A 20,861-nucleotide genomic window follows, 5' to 3' on the forward strand; every position below is an offset into this window, starting at 1 on the left:
GTATGATCTTAAATTTTATATATGGATTCTTTTTAGTTCAATTGAACCACAACCTAACATATGTTTACAAGGTATGATAAAAGGTTATTTAATTAATTAAAATGTAATAAATAAAATAAATATATGCATTTAAAATTAAAAAGTTGAGAGAAAATTTTGAATGCTTTAGGAAAGCAAATGTTTCTTTTTGAAACGGTGAGATCAAAACTAGTAAGTGGTATTGAAATCAGTTCTCTAAAGCAAAGTTTCAAATTTAAGTGTTGTAAATAGAAAAAAAAAACATAAAATAAAATATTTTCTTTGCTTTCATATTACATATTTTGGTAGAATGATAATACAAAAGGATAATTTGAATTGAGTTTGGATGAAAGAAAAAGGGGGAAGAGATGGAAAAAAAAATGAAGGAAGGTTGGTAATTTGTCGAGTTAAAGTAAAAGAAATGTTTTAAAATTGAAATTGGGTAAACAAAGAAATTATATGTAGAAGATTGTAAAGTTATAGAAGAAATTTAACATGATGAATTATATTAATAACCTAATAAATTATATTAAGAAGTATAAATTATAGTGTTGAAAAATAGAGACACATAATCTATGATCAATTTGTGTAAATATAGAAAGATGGTGCTGAAAAATAAATAAAAACATATAATTAAATATGATTACTTTGATTTTATTTTTTTAGTTAAATTTTTAGTATTTTATGAATTTGATAATTTTTAATTAAAATTTTATTAAAAAAATTCATTCCAAGTATTTAATTTTTTTATCAGTGTATAAGTATTTTGTAGTTTAATTTTATCATTAAGAGAACGATGTGATCATTTTTTTTGTTTTCAACTCATCAACCAAGTTGTACCTTTTTTTTTTAATTTCCTAAATCAACTTACTTTTTTTTTAAAAAAAAAAAACGAGTTGATCGACAATATGGAAAACATTCAAAAGAAAAAAAATGAGATAATTGATAGAAAAAAATATAAATCATAATTCAATTATCTTGTTAACCGTACAAATGAAAGGATAAAATATTTCAACAAAAAAAAATATATTTTGAATACTTTATAAAATATTTTTTAATAAACATTCAATTAAAAATATAGAATTTTATTATATACTTAAAATGTAATTAATTTATTTCGATTAAACTAATTTTATCTCTACTCAAATTCATTTTTTGCTCTATTTTGAAGGGTTGGTTATTGAGTTTGTTTTGGTGGGGAGAGGAATTATGAAGATGCCAACTCAGCATTGAGTCAGCATGTGTCACATTCAAACACAAAGGTTGTTCCATCCCATCTTCCTTCTCCATGACGTGCATTCCATTACTATCTAGGGTTAGGGTTAGGGTTACCCTCTCACACTTTTTTTATGTGTATATATTCCACTACAAGTTTCAACAAAATCAATTTTATTCATTTCAATTTTCCTCTCTTCTTTATTAAACTTTTATACATTTAATAAGTTTAGGTTACTTGAAATATATCAACTTGAATATTATGGGTAAATCGACAGTAGAATTAAAACAATATAATTGTCTTCTATAGTGTATTTTAAGGTGAATAATACCATATAAATATAATATAAACTTAGTATTTTGGATTAAATTTTAATAAAACTTTCAATTTAATATCATATAGTATAATATAATTTGTAAAAAATTTCAAATGCATTGAAGTAGTTTCAGACATTCCATTGTCTTACTCAACTTTAACATTTTTCAAACTTCTTTTAAAAATATTTTTTAGAATATATTAATTAATTATTTTAATTATATTGTGTTTACACATGAAAATGCTTTTAGAAATGATCGTTTCATTGTATGCTATATTTAATTGTTAAAATTAATTATCATAAGTGGATGCTAATCACTTATACTCTAAACAAAAAAAAGGGTGGTTGATGGAGATTTTTAAGGCATTTTACTTTAAATTTTGTTGGATATATTTGACATATTTTTGTGCTTAACATTGATGCATTAATTATTCAGTTGATTATTGATCACAATTTAGCTTAATTGTAAGTTTTTGTTTATTTTCAGAATTATTTCTCACACGGGTATTGTTGTTTTGCGAAGATCATAAATGAAGTTAGAAAACTCAAAATTTTGATAAATTTGATTGTTGTAAAGATACACATACACCTACACATTTTTATCTTTTTGGGCAAATATTTGTAGGTTGGAGGAAAAATATTGCAAAATCATTGAAAAAAGAAAAGAAATAAACAAAAGATAAAATTATAGGAATTTTTACAGCTATGCAGCAGCACTCGTGTGGGGTGCGACATACCCATCTTTGCTCAACATCACTGTTCTAAGAAGAAACACAACACACCCACATGTTAACATGTTAAGAAGAACAAAAAAATCTGAGCTTTTTTATTTTCAAAACATGGTTTAAAAAATACATCTATAATATTAAAAAATACCTAATTAATAATGTTATATTTATAGAATACAGAGATATTCACGTAACAATTTTAATAGTTTAGAGTTTAAGATTTAAACATAAAAAAGAATAATGAAAATTAATTTTAATATCGAACTATGAATTAACATAGTTAAAAAAATTATTATTTTTATAATTATAATAAAATTTTATTGAATATGATTATGAATGAAGGGGTTTTCTCTTTTCATTTTTTTTATTCTTAGTTTCAAGATTTTGAGAAAAATGAACAAGACCAATTTCAGCAAACTCTTTCATTCCACTCATCACTTGCAACGCAAAGCTCGCACCTTTAGGGAATCCGTCAGTCCCATGAACTGTACCTTGTCTGGTTCAGCATGAATTCTTCCACAATTATTTTTTTCTAACACCCTTTTGCTTGCAGAGATGCAACGATCACTCGGGAAGATTCGGAAGACTTCGTGCCAAACAAACGCTGCTTCGCGATGTCAATGCTTACGCGCAGTTCATGTTTCAGGTTAGTGTTGCTCAGCACATTTTGATGGGTTTTCAAGTTCTCAACAAAACACTATTCACGGAAAAAAAAAATTATTTTTATTGGGTATATGTTAAGGTTCAAACAGAAGTCATTAAGGGGCAGCTATATTTTTCACCATTAACTACCTTTAAAGAGACATTTCCATTGGAACCAAAAAGCTAACTCATATTCATCAGGGAGCACAAATACCAAACAATTTGACAATGCTTTGATTGGCAGATTAACAGGAAAACAAAGTTAGTAGAGTCTAACTTCCTAACCTAGGTGTTAGTGTGTGTTTGGATTGCTTTTGCAGGGCACTAAACCTCCTTTCAACATTTCAAAGGTAATAACAGAGAAGTAACTAGGTTGGTGTATTGGAAAAAACATGAGGTTTACCTAAAGACACCCTTATTCTCCTTATAAATCAGCTGGGCAACTTAGAGTCTGTTTAGAGAAATTTCTCCATTAGCATTTTAGTAGAGAAAAAAAATGAAATCAATTTCTCCACAAGTTAACATTAGCCTACACATGAGCTATTTGTAGAAGTTATTTCCTATTGACTTCTCCAAAATATAATTTTAACTTATGTATAAAATAATTTATCATGACGAGAAGATGGTTTCTTTTTTCCTTTAAGTGCTGGGGGGAATGTTTCCTCCAAACATACCCATTAATGAAATTGATTATTTCCATCTCTTCTTGATCCTTTTCCCACTAAAAGAAGTTCTTCTCCACTTCAAATTCTAACACCAACTATCATTTTGCCATTCCCCTATTCCATCTAAGGAGGTATCTTTATCCTCAGAAACCATAAAATACAGGAAAAGATCATGCCAGAAGTTAACTTGATCGCCGCACCTTGGCTTCCTAAATTTTTTGTTAAACATTTATTTTAAAGACACAACCTAGGTAAAGTTCCTTAGATGTCTTAGGTGTTGTTCTCGGATTAAAATTTGAGTGTCATCTTTGTAACCTGTGCTAGTTAAAGTCAGAATTGGTTTCTGAAGTGAAACTTCAACTGTAATTGGAAAAAGAAAACAGCAACAACACCTAAAGAACTGCATCTAAGTCTTAAAGTAGTGGAATTTATGTCTAATTCAACCTATCTAGTCAATGTGAACTCTTTAACACATCTTCTCACACCAAGAACTTCTCTAAGGTGGAATTAGAGAGAACCCGATAGCAGATGACACAAGATCCAACAACTTGCTAGGATAGACTCTAAATGACTTTGATACTATATTAAAGTAGTGGAACTTTAGTTTAACTCAACCTCACCCACTTATATATTATAATTTGACCTTATCCCTATTCAACGTGGGCTCTTCAACTCTAAGTTTTATCCTTTGTTTTATGTTATAACTTTTAGATGACAACATTTCCATTGTGAACAGAATTTATGGCAGACTTAATTGTGCCACTGTAACTGCTTTATCATTTGTCCAATCTGGACTATAACCTTTTATTGTCTATTACTGGCTAATTTCTTACTTTTCAGTTATATGATTTATTAACTTTTTGTTCACTATGTTTTATATTGGAATCCATATAGTTTTCTAGTGTTGGTAATTTTGGACAAAGTTTGTGATGTTGAGGAGTCCTTAGTATCATTATTTGTATAGCTCTTTTTAATATGAACTCTTTTTGCCCTAGTTTTAGATGGTTCCCTTGTATGCGTTCTTTCCTGATTTTGTTCGTTGTAAGATGTTGCATCTAATGCTTGTGCTTTCTTTTCTTCCATGTCTTAGAGTTGGAAAGAAGATGTTGATGAGGATGATCCTTCTCCCTGTCAAGGCCCGTCACGGTTCAGAAAACACTCTGGAAGGCACAGGAATGGCAATCAAAGATCACAACATCGGTTCAGAAGTAAGGACACTTGACATAGTTATGCTATGGTAGCGTATGCCTACCTTGCAATACTGGCTCTCTTGATTAGAGTTTGTTAAATGATTTTTTCTTGAAATCTTCTAACTGCATCTTGTCTAGAAAACTCTCACGTCTACTTGTGTAGGATGGGTGGAATTAACTAGTAGATATTATGTAGCTGTTTTGGTCTTAACTTGTTTCATAAGCTTTCTTAAATATGCCACTTTGTATTTTTTTTTATTTGTAGTGCAATGAAGATTTTCAGATACTGGATTCATATATTTCAAGGCTCTCTTCATTTAAGCTTGTTAGATTATTTTGTTCTGGTTAATCTTCTAAATGCATCTTGTCTGTAAAACTTTCATTATCTACTCAAGTAGGATTTGTGGGCTTAACTAGTTGAGATCATGTAGCTGCTTTGGTTCTAATAAGCTTTCCCGAATGTGCTACATCATGTTTATTATTTTTTGTGCAAAGAAGATTCTGGATATTATAGGGTTTGTTCTGGATTTATATTTCAAGACTCTATTGGTCAGAGTTCATTACATGGTGTTGCATAATCAGGAGAATTATGTTATAATTAAGTGCAGATTCTATTTTATATTTATTAGGACAGATTTGTTAGTGATTTGATTTGATTTGTACAGCTTTAAACACTCATTATTTCTGGCTTTCATTGCCTATTATTTCTTTCTTTAATTAGGTTGTAAAACAGTCTATAAATAGAGACTGTAATCACATTTGTAAAATATCTCAGAAATATATTTCACTTATTTCTTTCCACTTGGTATCAGAGCTCCTGATCTAGGAGACTCTGCTTCCGCAAATTTTTTTTTAGCCTTCATTGCTGTAATCATTTTCCTTGACAGCCTTCATTGCTGCAATTATTTGTTGGACAGCCTTCATTGCTGCAACTTTCTATTTTCCTTATCCTTTCTCCATTGACCACCACCACCACCTTGCACCATTGACCACCACCGACCACCACTGCCGTCGCTCGCCGGAAACTGCACCGCTCGCCGGAACTGCCACTGCTCGCCGGAAACCGCCGCTGGCCGCCTGAAACCGCCACCGGAAAATTTTTCCGGCAGATTTTTTTTCCTGTGTGTGTGAACAGGATCAAATTTTGCCAATCTGAAAAACTCAGTTGGTTTTGAACTCTCATGGACTCCCTTAGTAAGCCATCTAGCTATTGTTCCTTTACTATGAGTGGTAAGAGTTCTAGTTTTTTATCCTTTAATGCTTCTAGTACTGAAAATATCTGGATTATAGACTCTGGTGCTACTGATCATATGACACCTCATTCCTCTTCTTTTTCATCCTACACTACTTTATCCGGTAAGCCATATATTACTATTGCTAATGGTTCCACTACCCCCATTAATGGTCGTGGTAACATTCACCTTCAACCTTCATTTCCTTTAAAAAATGTGCTTCATGTTCCCAAACTATCCAATAACCTCTTGTCTATTCAAAAGATTACCCAAGATTTAAATTGTACAGTGGTATTTTTCCCTTCCCATTGTGTTTTTCAGGATCTTGTCACGGGGAAGACTATTGGAATTGCTAAAGAGCAGGGCGGGTTATATTATTTACAGCATGAAGAAAGTAAAAAGGGTGCTAGACTACAGGCACACACTTCTAATCTTCAGCAAGGTCGTGAATCTTGGTCATCCTCTCAGATATGGCTTCAACACAGACGTCTTGGTCATCCTCCATTTAGTACCCTAAAGTCCTTATTTCCTGTTTTATTTACAAAAGTGTCTGCTGAGTCATTTCATTGTGATGTTTGTCAGTTTGCTAAACACCATCGGACAACTTTTCCTCCCAATGGTAATAAAAGTTCTAAACCTTTTGATCTTATTCATTCAGATGTATGGGGACCTTCACCTATTCCTAATATCTCGGGTACAAAATGGTTTGTTTCATTTATTGATGATTGTACTCGGGTTACTTGGTTATTTCTCATGAAAGATAAGTCTGAAGTTTTTCACTTGTTTGTAAAGTTTTACAGAATGATTCAAACACAATTTGAAAGTTCAATTAAGAGATTGCGTTCTGATAATGGAAGAGAATATGTGAACCAAAACCTTTCCAAGTTCCTTGAGGAAAATGGAGTTGTTCATGAATTAACCTGTGTGGACACTCCTCAACAAAATGGGGTTGCTGAAAGGAAAAATCGTCATCTCCTTGAGGTTACTCGAGCTTTACTTTTCCAAACATCTGTTCCTAGATCTTACTGGGGGGAAGCAGTCCTGACTGCCACTTATTTGATTAATAGATTACCCTCTCGGGTTCTAGAGGGTGTTACTCCTATTCAGGTTATGACCACATTCTATCCTTCTATTCCCATGTTGAATAGTCTTCAGAATCGTGTCTTTGGTTGTCCTGCTTTTGTCCATGTTCATAGTCCTAATCGGGGTAAGTTAGATCCTCGTGCCATCAAATGTGTCTTCATCGGTTATGCCCCCTACAAAAAGGGGTACAAATGTTATCATCCTCAAAGTCGTAAAGTTTATATTTCCAAAGATGTCACCTTCCATGAAACAGAGTCTTTCTTTCCTAGTTCTCAGCTTCAGGGGGAGAGTATTCAAGAAGCTGAGGACCTTGAGTTGCCACCTTTTCCTTTGTTACAGGATTTCGTTCTTAGGAAGGATGACAAAGACCCTGCACCAACATCATTACCAGAGAAGAATAATGAAGACAAATATTTTGGAAAACAATATCAGCGAAGGCAACAAGAACCCGTCCTGGTCGAACAGCAACTTCAATTGTCTGAACCGGAGGTAAGAACTCATACCAGTGAGACTCTTGAGGACACCTTAAATACTGCTTTTGAACCTAACCTAAATGATTTACCTATTGCCTTGAGAAAAGAAAAAAGATCTTGTGCCAAATATCCTATATCCCAATTTGTGTCTACAGAAAAACTTTCTATGCAGCACCAGAGTTTTCTTTCAGCTATTGATTCTATCAAAATCCCTACATCGGTACAAGAAGCCTTAAAAGATGATAACTGGATTCGAGCCATGAATGAAGAAATGAGCGCGTTAGAAAGGAATGAGACTTGGGAGATTGTAGAGAGACCAAAAGATAAGAAAGCAGTGGGTTGTAGGTGGATATACACAGTTAAGTATAAGTCTGATGGCACACTGGATCGGTATAAAGCAAGGTTGGTTGCAAAAGGGTACACTCAAACCTATGGGATCGATTATGAGGAGACTTTTGCTCCAGTGGCAAAAATGAATACCGTCAGGATTATTCTCTCCCTGGCGGCACACTTTGGTTGGGCAATGCATCAATTTGATGTTAAAAATGCCTTCTTGCATGGAAGCTTGGAGGAAGAAGTATACATGGAGATTCCACCTGGGTATGGTATTGTTAATGAAGGGAATAAGGCGTGCAGACTTAAGAAGGCCCTATATGGTCTTAAACAATCACCTCGTGCTTGGTTTGGAAGGTTTACTCAAGCTATGGTATCTTTGGGGTACCGACAAAGCCAAGGTGACCATACTCTGTTTATAAAACATTCTCAGAATGGTAAACTCACTCTACTTTTGGTCTATGTAGATGATATGATTATTACAGGTGATGATGAGATTGAAAAACAAAATTTGAGGGAGAGACTAGCTGCTCAATTTGAAATGAAGGATCTTGGGAAGCTGAAGTACTTCCTTGGGATAGAGGTTGCTTACTCGAGACAGGGCATCTTTATTTCTCAAAGGAAATACATCCTTGATCTTCTCAAAGAGATTGGTAAGTTGGGTTGTAAGCCCACTGGAGTGCCAATAGAGCAAAATCATAGGATTGGGAATGATGAGGAAAACCCAAAAGTGGAGAAGACACAATATCAAAGACTTGTGGGAAAACTCATTTATCTTTCACACACTAGGCCAGATATAGCCTATGCAGTTAGTGTGGTTAGTCAATTTATGCATGATCCAAGAGAAAGACACTTGCAAGCAGTAGATAAAATTATTCAGTACTTAAAAGCCTCTCCAGGAAAAGGATTGCTATTCAAAAAGGGGGAAAACTTATCCATGAAAGTATATACTGATGCTGACTATGCAGGATCGATTGTTGATAGGAGATCCACCACAGGCTACTGCATGTTCTTGGGTGGAAATCTGGTGACATGGAGGAGCAAGAAGCAAAATGTAGTTGCAAGATCAAGTGCAGAGGCAGAATTTAGAGCCATGGCTCAAGGGGTGTGTGAACTCTTATGGATGAAGATCATACTTGATGACCTAAAAATAAAATATGAAGCTCCTATGAGTTTGGCATGTGATAATAAGTCCGCTATCAGTATTGCACACAATCCGGTTCAACATGATCGAACAAAGCACGTAGAGATAGACCGACACTTTATTAAAGAAAAGTTGGATGATGGTCTTATAGCCACTGAGTACATCCCTTCAAGACTCCAATTGGCAGATATGTTTACTAAGGGACTTCCCGCAAAACAATTCGAAGATCTTACTTGCAAGTTGGGAATGATAGATATACATTCACCAACTTGAGGGGGAGTGTTGCATAATCAGGAGAATTATGTTATAATTAAGTGCAGATTCTATTTTATATTTATTAGGACAGATTTGTTAGTGATTTGATTTGATTTGTACAGCTTTAAACACTCATTATTTCTGGCTTTCATTGCCTATTATTTCTTTCTTTAATTAGGTTGTAAAACAGTCTATAAATAGAGACTGTAATCACATTTGTAAAATATCTCAGAAATATATTTCACTTATTTCTTTCCACTCATGGTTTCTTCTGGGAATTCTTATATTTGCATCTTGAGTGGAAAATTTGTATGCCCGCTTGAGAAGGATGGGTGAACTTAACTAGTAGAGATCATGTAGCTTTTTTGGTTTAACTTGCATCACAAGTTTTCTTAAACAAGCCATGATGTGTTTTTTAATTTGTCGTGAAAAGAAGATTCTAGATATTAATGGGCTTGTTCTGGATTCATGTTTCAACAAACTTGATGTCTTTCAGGAGATCATGAATTTTGCAAAGATGATTTCGATGTTGAAACTGTTTTTCGCTCTGCTTCTGGTGGCAATCGATCTTTCTATTGGTCCTTTATGAATGAGGAAAATCCTCAGAGGAGGTCAGGAGGCTTTTCTAATTACGCGAAGTTTCGGAAGTGGAGACATCAAAGCGAAAATGAATATGGCAAATCAACTGAAGCAGAGTCAGATTGCTCACATTCAGATTTAGTTTCATATAGATTAGCCCTTGGATTGAGTGCTTCTGGCCCTCTGAAACTTGAAGATGTGAAAAATGCGTGAGTTATTTTCTGCTTCCTCTTTAATGTGTTTTCTGAGTTCTTTTGCACTTTCTCTTCAATGTGATTCTAAACAACCTTATGAAAACAGGTACCGGATATCTGCTTTAAAGTGGCATCCAGATCGTCATCATGGCTCTTCTAAGGTATTGCCAAGCTCTAATTGCTGAGTAATTATCTCTTTTCTGTTCTTTTCCTTTTGAAGAATTTCTGTCTGCATGTTGAGTTGAGCTTACTAATTATTATAGTCATTATGCATGTTGATAGGTTATAGCAGAGGAAAAGTTCAAGCAGTGCAGTTCTGCCTATCAATCTTTGTGTGATAACATGACCTTGTATTAGGGAGTAAGTACTTGTTTTCTCTTTTTTTATTCAAAGGGAGAAGACAAAATGCAGTATCAAACAGTTTACAATAACTTGCACACATTGTTCAACCAACTAAGCTAAACCCTTTTGATATTTGTTTAGGTTTTAGAGTAGGTACTGGTTTACTGATACCCTTGCTACAAGCCTGTGACTCTTAGCAATTAATAGATGTTCATGCTAATTTATTGTACACAAAGCCCATTTCCTTATATTTTTGGCATGTAGAAATTCTTTTGTATCTTTGGGGAAAATTGATTGTATGGTGCTTCATATCACCAATTTAGCACTAGACCACTTCTATTCCTTTTCATCAATTGTTTATGTGCTTACTGAAGGAGTGAAGTGAGATATTTTTCTCCAACAGATTTATGCATACAGTATTTCATTCGATTATTTTCAATTCTTCATTCATGTATGTCTTCTGTTTTTCTTTCAAAAAATGTAGACAATTTTGCTCTGCCTTCTTTCTGGAGCTGCAAACTTTCCCTTTTAAGCAAATATCTATTTCAAAAAATGTCAACAATTTAGGAGTAAAATTCATAAACTAGAAACATGTTGGCAGAAATTATGTCAACTTGACTTAGTTAATTAACATTCTTTTTTGTTGGTTTTTGGTTTTCTTAGAAAATCAACTTGAAATGAGTTACATTACATATGATAGACTATGTAGTTGGATATTATATTGTAGTTGAGTTGGCAGCATAGTCCTTTTCTTCCACCCCAAAATAAAGCAGGTTGTTTATTATTGAGAGAAACCTGTCATTTTCAGAAGAAAAGCAGAGAAATGTGACTTGTGGCTTAAAACAAGCCAACAAATTGGTCGAGTCATTTGAAAATATTGATTACTCATGCAATAGACAAGAACTGATACAAGACTAGAAAGTGTCCTTTGGTGAAATAAATCTTTTTTTGTATGAAAATATTTTTGTTTAAGTGAGAAATATTCTCAATTAGACTTTTCTCACTTGAATTAATCCATTTACAGTTCTTGGGATTTAGTAGGTTAAACATAAAAGATAGTATTTTACATGTCATGTATTTTTAATTTTGATTACATCATACTTGAATTTGAATAAATAGTTAGTCAACAATTGGGTAAGAGAGAGACAAAAATAAACTTGTCTCAATGTGTGTTCTATTCATCATTGTCAAACTAGTATTGTATCTTATTTTACAAGATAAATTAATGTTTTTGTATAATTACAAGTTCTAATGAATAATTTATTGAAATATACAAATGATAATTTAAAATAAGGAAATGAATATATTTTGAAATTACACAAATAATTTAAATTATTGTACAAAATTAATTTTAACTATTGGTCATTTTTAAATAAAAAAGCATTGAAATTTAGTCAAGAAAGAGCTAAAAGAGAATAAGTTGAATATAGACCATTGCAAAGTTCGAATATGCATATAAAATTTGAAAATATTTTTAAAAAGTAATTTTTCTTTGAAAATTTGAATTTAGCGAATAAATTCCCCCTTTAATAAAGTGAGAAAAAACAATATGAAAGATGAGACACACCATTAGAAAGGTGAATTTTGATTTATAATAATATTAAAATAAATAAATGATAAGGCTTAAATTTATTTTTCGTCTTTATAAGTTTGTGCACGTGAAATTTTAATTCCTGTAAAAGTTTTTCAATTTTGTAAAATATATAATAGTTTTAGTCTATGCTAATACTTTTTTCAATTTGTAATAATTTTTTTAAGGAGTTTATAAATGATAAATATATTAGTTACTTGTTTAAAATATTAATATTTAATAATAAAATTTAGCATTATTATTAAAAGAATATATTGACATTTTTTTATAACAATTAGATTATATATTATATTAGATACAATTATTTTAATGTGTGTTAAAATATTTTTGAAAATGATATACAGTAAGTATATAAATGTTGGAAAACAGACAAATCAATAAATAAAGTACAAAATAAGTAAAAAGACAAGCTCATATTTATTTATTTTCATGAAAAAATATAAATATGTATAAAAGATCAATTATAAATGAATGGATTATATACTTAAATATAATAAGAGATTCCTTTTTTAAATATTTTATTATATTTATGCATAGAACTAATTATTTTAAAAATATAATTGATTATATTTTAATACAATTGATTCTTGTTAATATTTTATTAATATTTCTATTTTTATTAAAATATGATAAATAAGAAAATTAAAATGAATTAATTTAATTTTTGATATTTTGTAAAATATTCATTTTATTTTGAAATATAAATTTGTTATCTAATAATATTTTCTAATAATTTGTATTTTAATTGTAATTTTTTATTTCTAAAATTTATTTTTTGCTAGATTATTTATACAAATTTATGTTAGATCAGTTAAATTATTTACAAAGTTTGTATTTATTTTTAATTCGCTGTTCACTTACATAGCAAAAGTCAATCTAATTCAAATACTTTCGCCATCACATTTGTTGCTCACGTATCATTTTCTGTCGGAAATGCTTCGTTGCTATTGAAATTTGAGCAGCACAAATCTTCACCGTCCAAAATATATTTCAAGTCAAATCCTAAAACAAAATGCAAGTTTGTCATCGGTGAGAGATGAGACTCCATCACCCTACAGTTATGCCACAACAGTAGAGGATAGAGTTTCTTCTTTGTTTCTCTGTGCAATCAGTATCTTCCTTCCTCGATTCACAAAGTGGCTTCTTCCTCTGCTGTTGTTTCATTGTCTTTCAAAACCTCGTACAAATCAAGGGTCTTCTCTTCTGTTTCAATCTCCTTATGGATTCTTGTTCTGATCACTCTCCTTCGTCATCTCTTCATTCTACTGTGAGTTACTTCAACTGTTGACTTATAACAAACATTGAATATTGCTCTTCATTGTTTTAGTCATATCAAATCTATGGAAAGTCAAACCTCGTATCTGTGTTTTAATCTTGAAATTTTGGCATGGTTAACTATCTCTTGAAACTTTTATTATTTTTGCATAAGTTCATTCTGGTTTATACAATTTATGCAGAAATTTATTGGTGCTGACTAGTAAGGGGAAGGTTTACTTATACACATAGTTTTTGTGAGATCTCTAACAAATCTCACTTACATTTATGATTAAGTTTGATGAGTGTGTTGTGTGAAGGATTTGACTGGTTGGTGGTGGTAGATGATGAGTATGTCTACTTTTATATTATATATAGTTGCATCATGGATTGGGTAGTGATTTTATAAGAATGCCCCTTTTCTGCAGCAGATTTTCCATGGACTCAATCAGAAAGATATTTGAACTCTGTTAAAATCTTGAAGTTACATATCCCTATACTCTCTGCAAATGCCATCACTTCCTATCCTATTAGAGTTACTAACCCACAGAAATCTAAGGGTTTGGTACAATTGTTTTTGAGGCCAGTAGCTTGATGATTTTAGTCACACTAATGGGGAGAGAGGAAAAGAAAGTTTTTCAACAGTGCCAAAATCCTTAAATTTCTGATGGTACCATAGAGTTTCTTTTATTTTAGCTATTGGTCTTATTGTCAAGTTCCTTTACAATGTAGGGAGATGTTCAAAACGTTAAGTTCTGTCAGTGGTGTGGTGGTCCAACGAAGCATGGAATACCTGAAGGAGAAGAAAGATTCAGAGCCATATGTACCAGCTGTGGGAAGATTTCCTATCAGAACCCGAAAATGGTAAATGCTTAAAAAATCATACCACGTTTGCTTTCATGGCATATAAAAGAAACCCTTGTTTTCTCCTCAAATCTCACAATGTTTCTTATGTTATTAAAGAATACCGTTGCAATTTTCAGATGGATGGTTTGATTCTATTGTTTTAGTTGTAACTACATGAAAAGTGGTACAGTTTTGTGGATTACCTAACAGTCTATTCAAGTTGATATAGTATGATCCTTTAGACTGAAAGTGTTTGACAGTTAGTACTTATGAGTTATGACTTTTAAGGTAAACTTTTTAAGACGGCTTTGCTCTCTACTTTTCTTCTGATCATTACATGCATTTGGATGACAAAGTAGGTAGTTGGTTGCCTCATTGAACACGATAACAAGGTCCTCCTTTGCAAGCGGAAGATTGAACCATCTTATGGCCTATGGTAAGATTGCACTTCTATTTCTACTCGGTATTTTCATTCATTCCACTTACATTCTTGGGAAACCTACTCAGAAAGTCGTATAAATGAGGAAGAATTATAGTGAACCAGAAGGAAGTTCTGTTGTATGGAACAGAAAAATATAAAATGATAGAATAGTAGAAGTAATGAAGAATTTGGTGATTATGGAGTGAATAGGAGATATTGTGGCCTCCTAAATTCCCTGTGTTATTTTATCTCCTTCCTTCAGTTCAGTCTTGAAATTCATTATAAATCCATCTTGATCAGCACTGGAATCTCATTGATATTGCTGGTTACTGTGAAATATTACAGTACACACCCTCTTTCTGCATGAACATATCATGTTGGTGGTACCTTTTCTTTGAAATCTTTATAGAAACAAAAATGGTAATAATTTTGTGTTATGAGGATTACTTCTCTTATCATTGGCGAACTATGTTGATTTCATATTTTGGTGTCAAAAAGGACACTTCCTGCTGGTTATCTGGAAATTGGAGAGTCAGCTATGGAAGGTGCCATCAGGGAAACAAGGGAGGAAGCCAATGCGGATGTGGAAGTGATTTCTCCCTTTGCTCAACTAGATATTCCTTTAATTGGCCAGGTAACCAAGAATCAACATTCATTTATTATTCCACTCTTTTTACTTGATCTTCAAATGTAGCTATAATTTTTTAGTCATGATTATGGCATGTTTGAGGCAGACTTATATAATCTTCTTAGCAAGGTTGAAAACCCCCCATTTTTCACCTGGTCCAGAATCATCAGAATGCCAGCTTTTCCCTCTGAATGAAATACCTTTCAGTTCTCTATCCTTTTCATCAATGGTGGTCACTTTAAGTTTGGTATGGTTCAAATGCTTAATCACTTATTTATGCTTTAGGTTTTGTACAGTAATAATGTATCTTATGGTGTTTTCACATGGCTGTAGTATGTTGAAGATATGAAGGCAGGAAGAAAGCCTAAATTCCATTATGGTACTATTAACAAAAGGTATTTCCAAGTTCTGTTGTGATCAGTTGTGGTTATTGACTTAAAAATTTACTACAAGTGTTTTATCATTTGTCACACATTTGTTTAAATGTGGGATTTTATGGGTTTTGTTAGGCCTGGTACTAGTGCTTCTGACATTCATGCCTACACACTGGATCAACATATGCAGTCATGATTCATGAGGAGCTGGTGAGTTCTCTAAAGCACGTACATAGAATTAAACAAAATAATAATTTTTTTTTATCTTAATAACTTCTACTAAGTAATAATATCTTGCACCACACACTAATTCAAATATATGAATGTTGTACGCAGTACTGGGATGGCATTTCATATGAGAAATTCAGACACTGATGAAACCGTTGGTTGTATCATATCCAGAATCAAATTTTAGTTAATTCTGAATATTTATTCACTGAATTCTGTATTCTTTGATCCAATAAGAAAACCAAATTTGGAGACAGGTTTTCCAGTATTGCTTCCTTTTATTTTTTAAGAAAAGAATTACTTTTATTATAAATGTCAATTTCTGAAATATAAATTTATTTTCAATTTATTGTTATTAAATATAATTAATACAAATATTTAAGTTAAAAAAATAAACTTTTAATCCAAGAATTAACGAGTTAATCTTCAATGTGCAATTTTTTAAAAGTTTATTTAATTCGATAAAAAAAAGGTTAATTATTCCAGCAAATAACATGACTATTTCATCATTTTAAAACCAAATTCGCTTTTTAATATAGATATTTAAAATAAACAAGACATTATCTTAAAAAATATTAAATAAATGCACCTGAAAAAACAAACTACGAGTTAGACAATCTAAAATCTAATTGATTTCCAGCAAGGTATCAGAATTTTTTCCAAAAACGTTTGAAAAAAGAATTAAAGACCACGAAGAACAATCCAAATTCTACCCCAAAAACCAAGGCAAATTTTAATAAAAACAATTATCAGACAAATTCGAAATACTAGGAAGATTTTGAAAATAAAAAAATAAAGCCAACAAAAGCACATGGTAAATAATAATATTCTCAGACACACAGTTATACCTTATTTCTTCGTTACTAATTCAATTCCAACCAATGGATATTAAATCTTCTCTACAGAAGAATACTACGCAAAAATATAAAAAATAAAGAACAAAAAAAAGTGTAATTGTTTTCTAAGACAAAATTAAGTTGCAACATTACAGGTAAACTTTAATCTCATTTCAAGAACAAAATACATAAACGAATCAGATGGTTCTGTACCTTCAAAAGAGAGGCAAAACGTTCTCCAGATTAGAAAAAAATAAATAGAAAACTCTTTTTGACCAAAGAAGAATCAAAAAGATGAAAAAAAACCATCAGAAAAAGAGGATCATTGCATCAGGAAATCTCAGACGACCGTCGTGAGATATTGTAAATCCAAATTCATCACATGGTTTTCAAGAGGAACAAGAACAAACAAAATTGAATTGAAGAAAAAACAACAAATGCAAGAACCGAACAGAAACCTAAGCCTTTGAAGAAACAACAACATACGCTAAAGAACCTAAGCCGCATATCATAGTTCCAATCCTTGGGATTTCGACTGAAAGAGAAAAGTACAGAGAACAATTCACCACCGAAGCAATTTAAAGGGGAGGGATTAGGGTTAGGAGGGAAATAGGAATGCATAGGGTTCGAATTGACGATTTCACACTTACTCTTTTTTATTAAGGCCCAACTACAGTTTGGGCTTTCTGGGCTCGGTGGCCTTATTTTTTCTCCTTTCTTTCTCCCTTTTACTACTCAAAACACATTCACTCCACTCTGTATTTATATTTTTTATAATTTTATTAATTTTATAAATAATTAATTAAAATATATATATATATATAATTTTTTCGAAACAGTATAAAAAAAATTAAAAATAAATATATTTAATTATTTAAAAAAAAAGTTTTTTAATTATTTTTTTATTAAAAATAAATTTATTCAATTAACAGATAATATTAAAGAAAATTAATATAAATTTTTATTCAACAATTTATTTTGTTAAATAAAAATATTTTTATTATTATTAATAAAGAGTAAAATTGTATACCGGAAGAAGTTACCAGTATAATGATATCGAATTTATGTTTGTGTTGGTTTTCAACACAGCAAATATTTATTTCCATTTTTAAAGTACTTTTTAAACTGATGAAATTAATAAAAATATAAATTAGTTAGTTTGATTATTGTATTAGATTTTTCTAACTCAAATAAATGACGACTAAAGTTATCATTTACAATAGAAGTCAAATTAATGATTCAGAAAAATACACTTTTTAACAAAAAATAATTAATTGTGATACTGATTTATATCAGAATTAATTTTATTGTCATTATTAAAATAATGAAATATATTATTATATTAATTTAATGAAATTTATATTACAATTATATGTAAGGTAGGAAATTGATTATTTCGTTGCATATTCTTGTCTTTAAGATTCTCATACCATATCAGGAACCATTTACAAAATCATATTTTTAATTAGTTGGTAATATAAAATATATAGTATTTTTCCCAGACAAATTGTAACTTGTAATAAAAATGTGGGATAAAATAATTTAAGAGAAAAAGCTATACTCATTCAACATAACATAATTGAAGGATCAGTAAAACTTACAAACTCTCATAGTCAACAAAACAACTTATAATAAAAAATTATTGATAACTACAAGAAAAACGCGAGATTTTTTCCGTATGTAATTTTTGGCGCCATGGAGCGGGAATCAAAATCCGTATGTAAACTGTTTACATACGGATTTTTTCTGTATATACAAATATTAGCACCATAAAATAAAATTAGCAATGAATGGGATTCGAGGCTAGGTTCCTTCAACAATCCTTAAGCAACCAAGTAAGATTTAACCACTACACTAAGCAAATTCTTTAGTTTTATTATGATTTTTATTATACTTATTATTATTAATAATACTAACAATATTAATAATATTAATAATTCTAACAATATTAATAATATTAATAATTCTAACAATATTAATAATATTAATAATTCTAACAATATTAATAATATTAATAATTCTAACAATATTAATAATATTAATAATTCTAACAATATTAATAATATTAATAATTCTAACAATATTAATAATATTAATAATTCTAACAATATTAATAATATTAATAATTCTAACAATATTAATAATATTAATAATTCTAACAATATTAATAATATTAATAATACTAACAATATTAATAATACTAACAATATTAATAATACTAAAAATATTAATAATACTAACAATAATAATAATACTAACAATATTAATGATACTAACAATATTAACATATGAATCACATTTAATTTATCTATAATCTACTTGAATCTAAACATAATTTATTATATTATCTATTAGTATGAATCAAATTTAATATATGTCATACTCATAGTCATCATATTACCTATTACATTAAAATCAACTATCATATTAATTATTATTTTACGATCATATTGACTTAATTAAGTTCATTATAGGTAGTTGGTTTTACTTGTGTGTTATAGTAAAGAATATTGTCAACAAATAATATTATCTTTTAACATAAAATGATGACTTTTACATTAACTATTAATTAAATCTCTAATACAGATTACTAGTTAGCATATCATTATAGTTTAAACTATATTAATTATTCCATAAATCTATGTAAAAAGTTGTTACTAAATAACCCTTTCTACTAATATATAAATCATAATGACAAAGTGATTAAATAATTTATAATTTAAAATATTTTAAAAATTATACATTATATCAATTTTAATCTATGTAAGTAAATATTTGAAAATAAGATTTTTTTTATCGACAAAGAATAAAAAAAATTAAACAAAACATTTTAAGGATATTTCAATCCTTATACAAGAATCTCAAATCAGAAAAGAAGTGTAAGATACAAGCACCTATATAGCCATCTAACAAAAACTTCACAACTACCTATAATAACCTATATTTGAAAATAAGATATCAAATAATTTTATATTAATATATATATATATATATATATATATAATATGAAAGTAAATTTAAATTTAACCATGAGTTTTAAAAAATTAATGATTAAATAAAGAAATATATTAATCAATATATATATGTATTTATAGTATTAAAGTTATATTAATATTATATAATTTCTTCCTTTTTCTCTCTATCTATCTATATCCGGATAAAAGTAATATTACTCAAGTCAAATAAAACTACTATACACACACAATAAATATCTAAATGTATATTTATATCAAAATTAATATTAATAATATGAATATAATATTGATAATATGAATATAATATTAATAATATGAATATGAATATTAATACTAATAATATTAATATTAATAATATTAATATTAATAATATTAATAATAATATTAATAAATATTAATAATAATATGAATATTAATACTAATAATAATAATATTAATAATAATAATAATAATATTAATAATAATATTAATAATAATATTAATATTAATAATAATGTTAATATTAATATTAATAATAATGTTAATAATAATATTAATAATAATATTAATAATAATATTAATAATAATATTAATAAATATTAATAATATAAATATAATGTTAATAATAATATTAATTATAACATTAATAAATATTAATAATATAAATATAATTTATTTTATTATTATTATTATTAATAATAATTATATTAATATGTATAAATTATATTAATATGTATAAGTATAATAAAAATGATAATATGATCAAAGAAATTAATATTAATTATAACATTATTTGGGGCTTGGGTTCGAGTCCTAGCCAGTGCAAAATGCCTCTAGGATTAATAAAAAATATAGATAGTGATAAATAATAATTTGTAATAATGAAAAAATTTAAAATAAATTTTTTACATTACATACGGATTACATACGGATAAAAATCCGTATGTAAACCTGTTTTATATACGGATTTTGGGTCTTACATACGGATTTTGACTGTATGTAATTTCAATTTTTCTTGTAGTGGATGACTATACTTGATTAATAATTATATTAGATTACATGTAATCTACGATAAACTATTTAATAGATATCCCAATATACTTTAATATATCAACTTTTAAATCATAATCTCATAAAATATATTGATAATCTAATCATACATAATATACTAAAAATGTAGTATACAATATTTTATCTATAATAAACTATAAATTAATACCAAAGTGATTTTTCCATAACTTTATATTTTAATTATAACAATAAAAAATATTTTTTAGGGCTTTGATTTTTATTACGGAATGGAGACTGTTTCACCAAAC

At 29.3% G+C, this 20,861-nt stretch overlaps 2 protein-coding genes and 1 non-coding gene across 3 annotated transcripts; 2 read left to right on the forward strand and 1 right to left on the reverse strand.

Annotated features, from left to right (window-relative positions):
* Positions 1-2,628: 2,628 nt before the first annotated feature.
* On the forward strand, positions 2,629-10,738 carry LOC137830646 (uncharacterized). The gene is made up of 6 exons (XM_068638104.1): positions 2,629-2,749; positions 2,832-2,924; positions 4,676-4,793; positions 9,792-10,083; positions 10,175-10,229; positions 10,351-10,738. Exons 1-6 carry the CDS (start codon positions 2,672-2,674, stop codon positions 10,423-10,425), a joined length of 711 nt encoding a protein of 236 aa, XP_068494205.1. The 5' UTR covers positions 2,629-2,671; the 3' UTR covers positions 10,426-10,738.
* A 2,213-nt stretch (positions 10,739-12,951) lies between these two features.
* Positions 12,952-16,100, forward strand: LOC137830648 (nudix hydrolase 23, chloroplastic-like). Its single transcript, XM_068638107.1, has 8 exons — positions 12,952-13,268; positions 13,988-14,119; positions 14,461-14,537; positions 15,021-15,156; positions 15,257-15,397; positions 15,484-15,545; positions 15,660-15,734; positions 15,861-16,100. The coding sequence occupies exons 1-7, from the start codon at positions 13,221-13,223 to the stop codon at positions 15,718-15,720; spliced, it is 657 nt and encodes a 218-aa protein (XP_068494208.1). The 5' UTR covers positions 12,952-13,220; the 3' UTR covers positions 15,721-15,734; positions 15,861-16,100.
* Positions 16,101-16,891: 791 nt separating this feature from the next.
* LOC137830799 (small nucleolar RNA Z161/Z228) lies at positions 16,892-16,977 on the reverse strand. Its single transcript, XR_011084272.1, has one exon. It is a non-coding gene; the product is annotated as a small nucleolar RNA Z161/Z228 (small nucleolar RNA).
* Between the last annotated feature and the right edge of the window lie 3,884 nt (positions 16,978-20,861).

This window comes from Phaseolus vulgaris, chromosome 7 (assembly GCF_000499845.2).
Source record: "Phaseolus vulgaris cultivar G19833 chromosome 7, P. vulgaris v2.0, whole genome shotgun sequence".
Lineage (NCBI taxonomy): Eukaryota > Viridiplantae > Streptophyta > Magnoliopsida > Fabales > Fabaceae > Phaseolus > Phaseolus vulgaris.

Excerpts from the sequence above, each read along its gene's own strand:
- LOC137830646 (XM_068638104.1), top strand. The coding sequence starts at position 2,672 with ATGAACAAGACCAATTTCAGCAAACTCTTTCATTCCACTCATCACTTG. Across the intron at positions 2,750-2,831 it reads CTCGCACCTTTAGGGAATCC|AGATGCAACGATCACTCGGG; the intron begins GTCAGTCCCATG and ends TTTTGCTTGCAG. Across the intron at positions 10,084-10,174 it reads CTTGAAGATGTGAAAAATGC|GTACCGGATATCTGCTTTAA; the intron begins GTGAGTTATTTT and ends TTATGAAAACAG.
- LOC137830648 (XM_068638107.1), top strand. The coding sequence starts at position 13,221 with ATGGATTCTTGTTCTGATCACTCTCCTTCGTCATCTCTTCATTCTACT. Across the intron at positions 13,269-13,987 it reads CGTCATCTCTTCATTCTACT|GGAGATGTTCAAAACGTTAA; the intron begins GTGAGTTACTTC and ends TTTACAATGTAG. Across the intron at positions 14,538-15,020 it reads GAACCATCTTATGGCCTATG|GACACTTCCTGCTGGTTATC; the intron begins GTAAGATTGCAC and ends GGTGTCAAAAAG.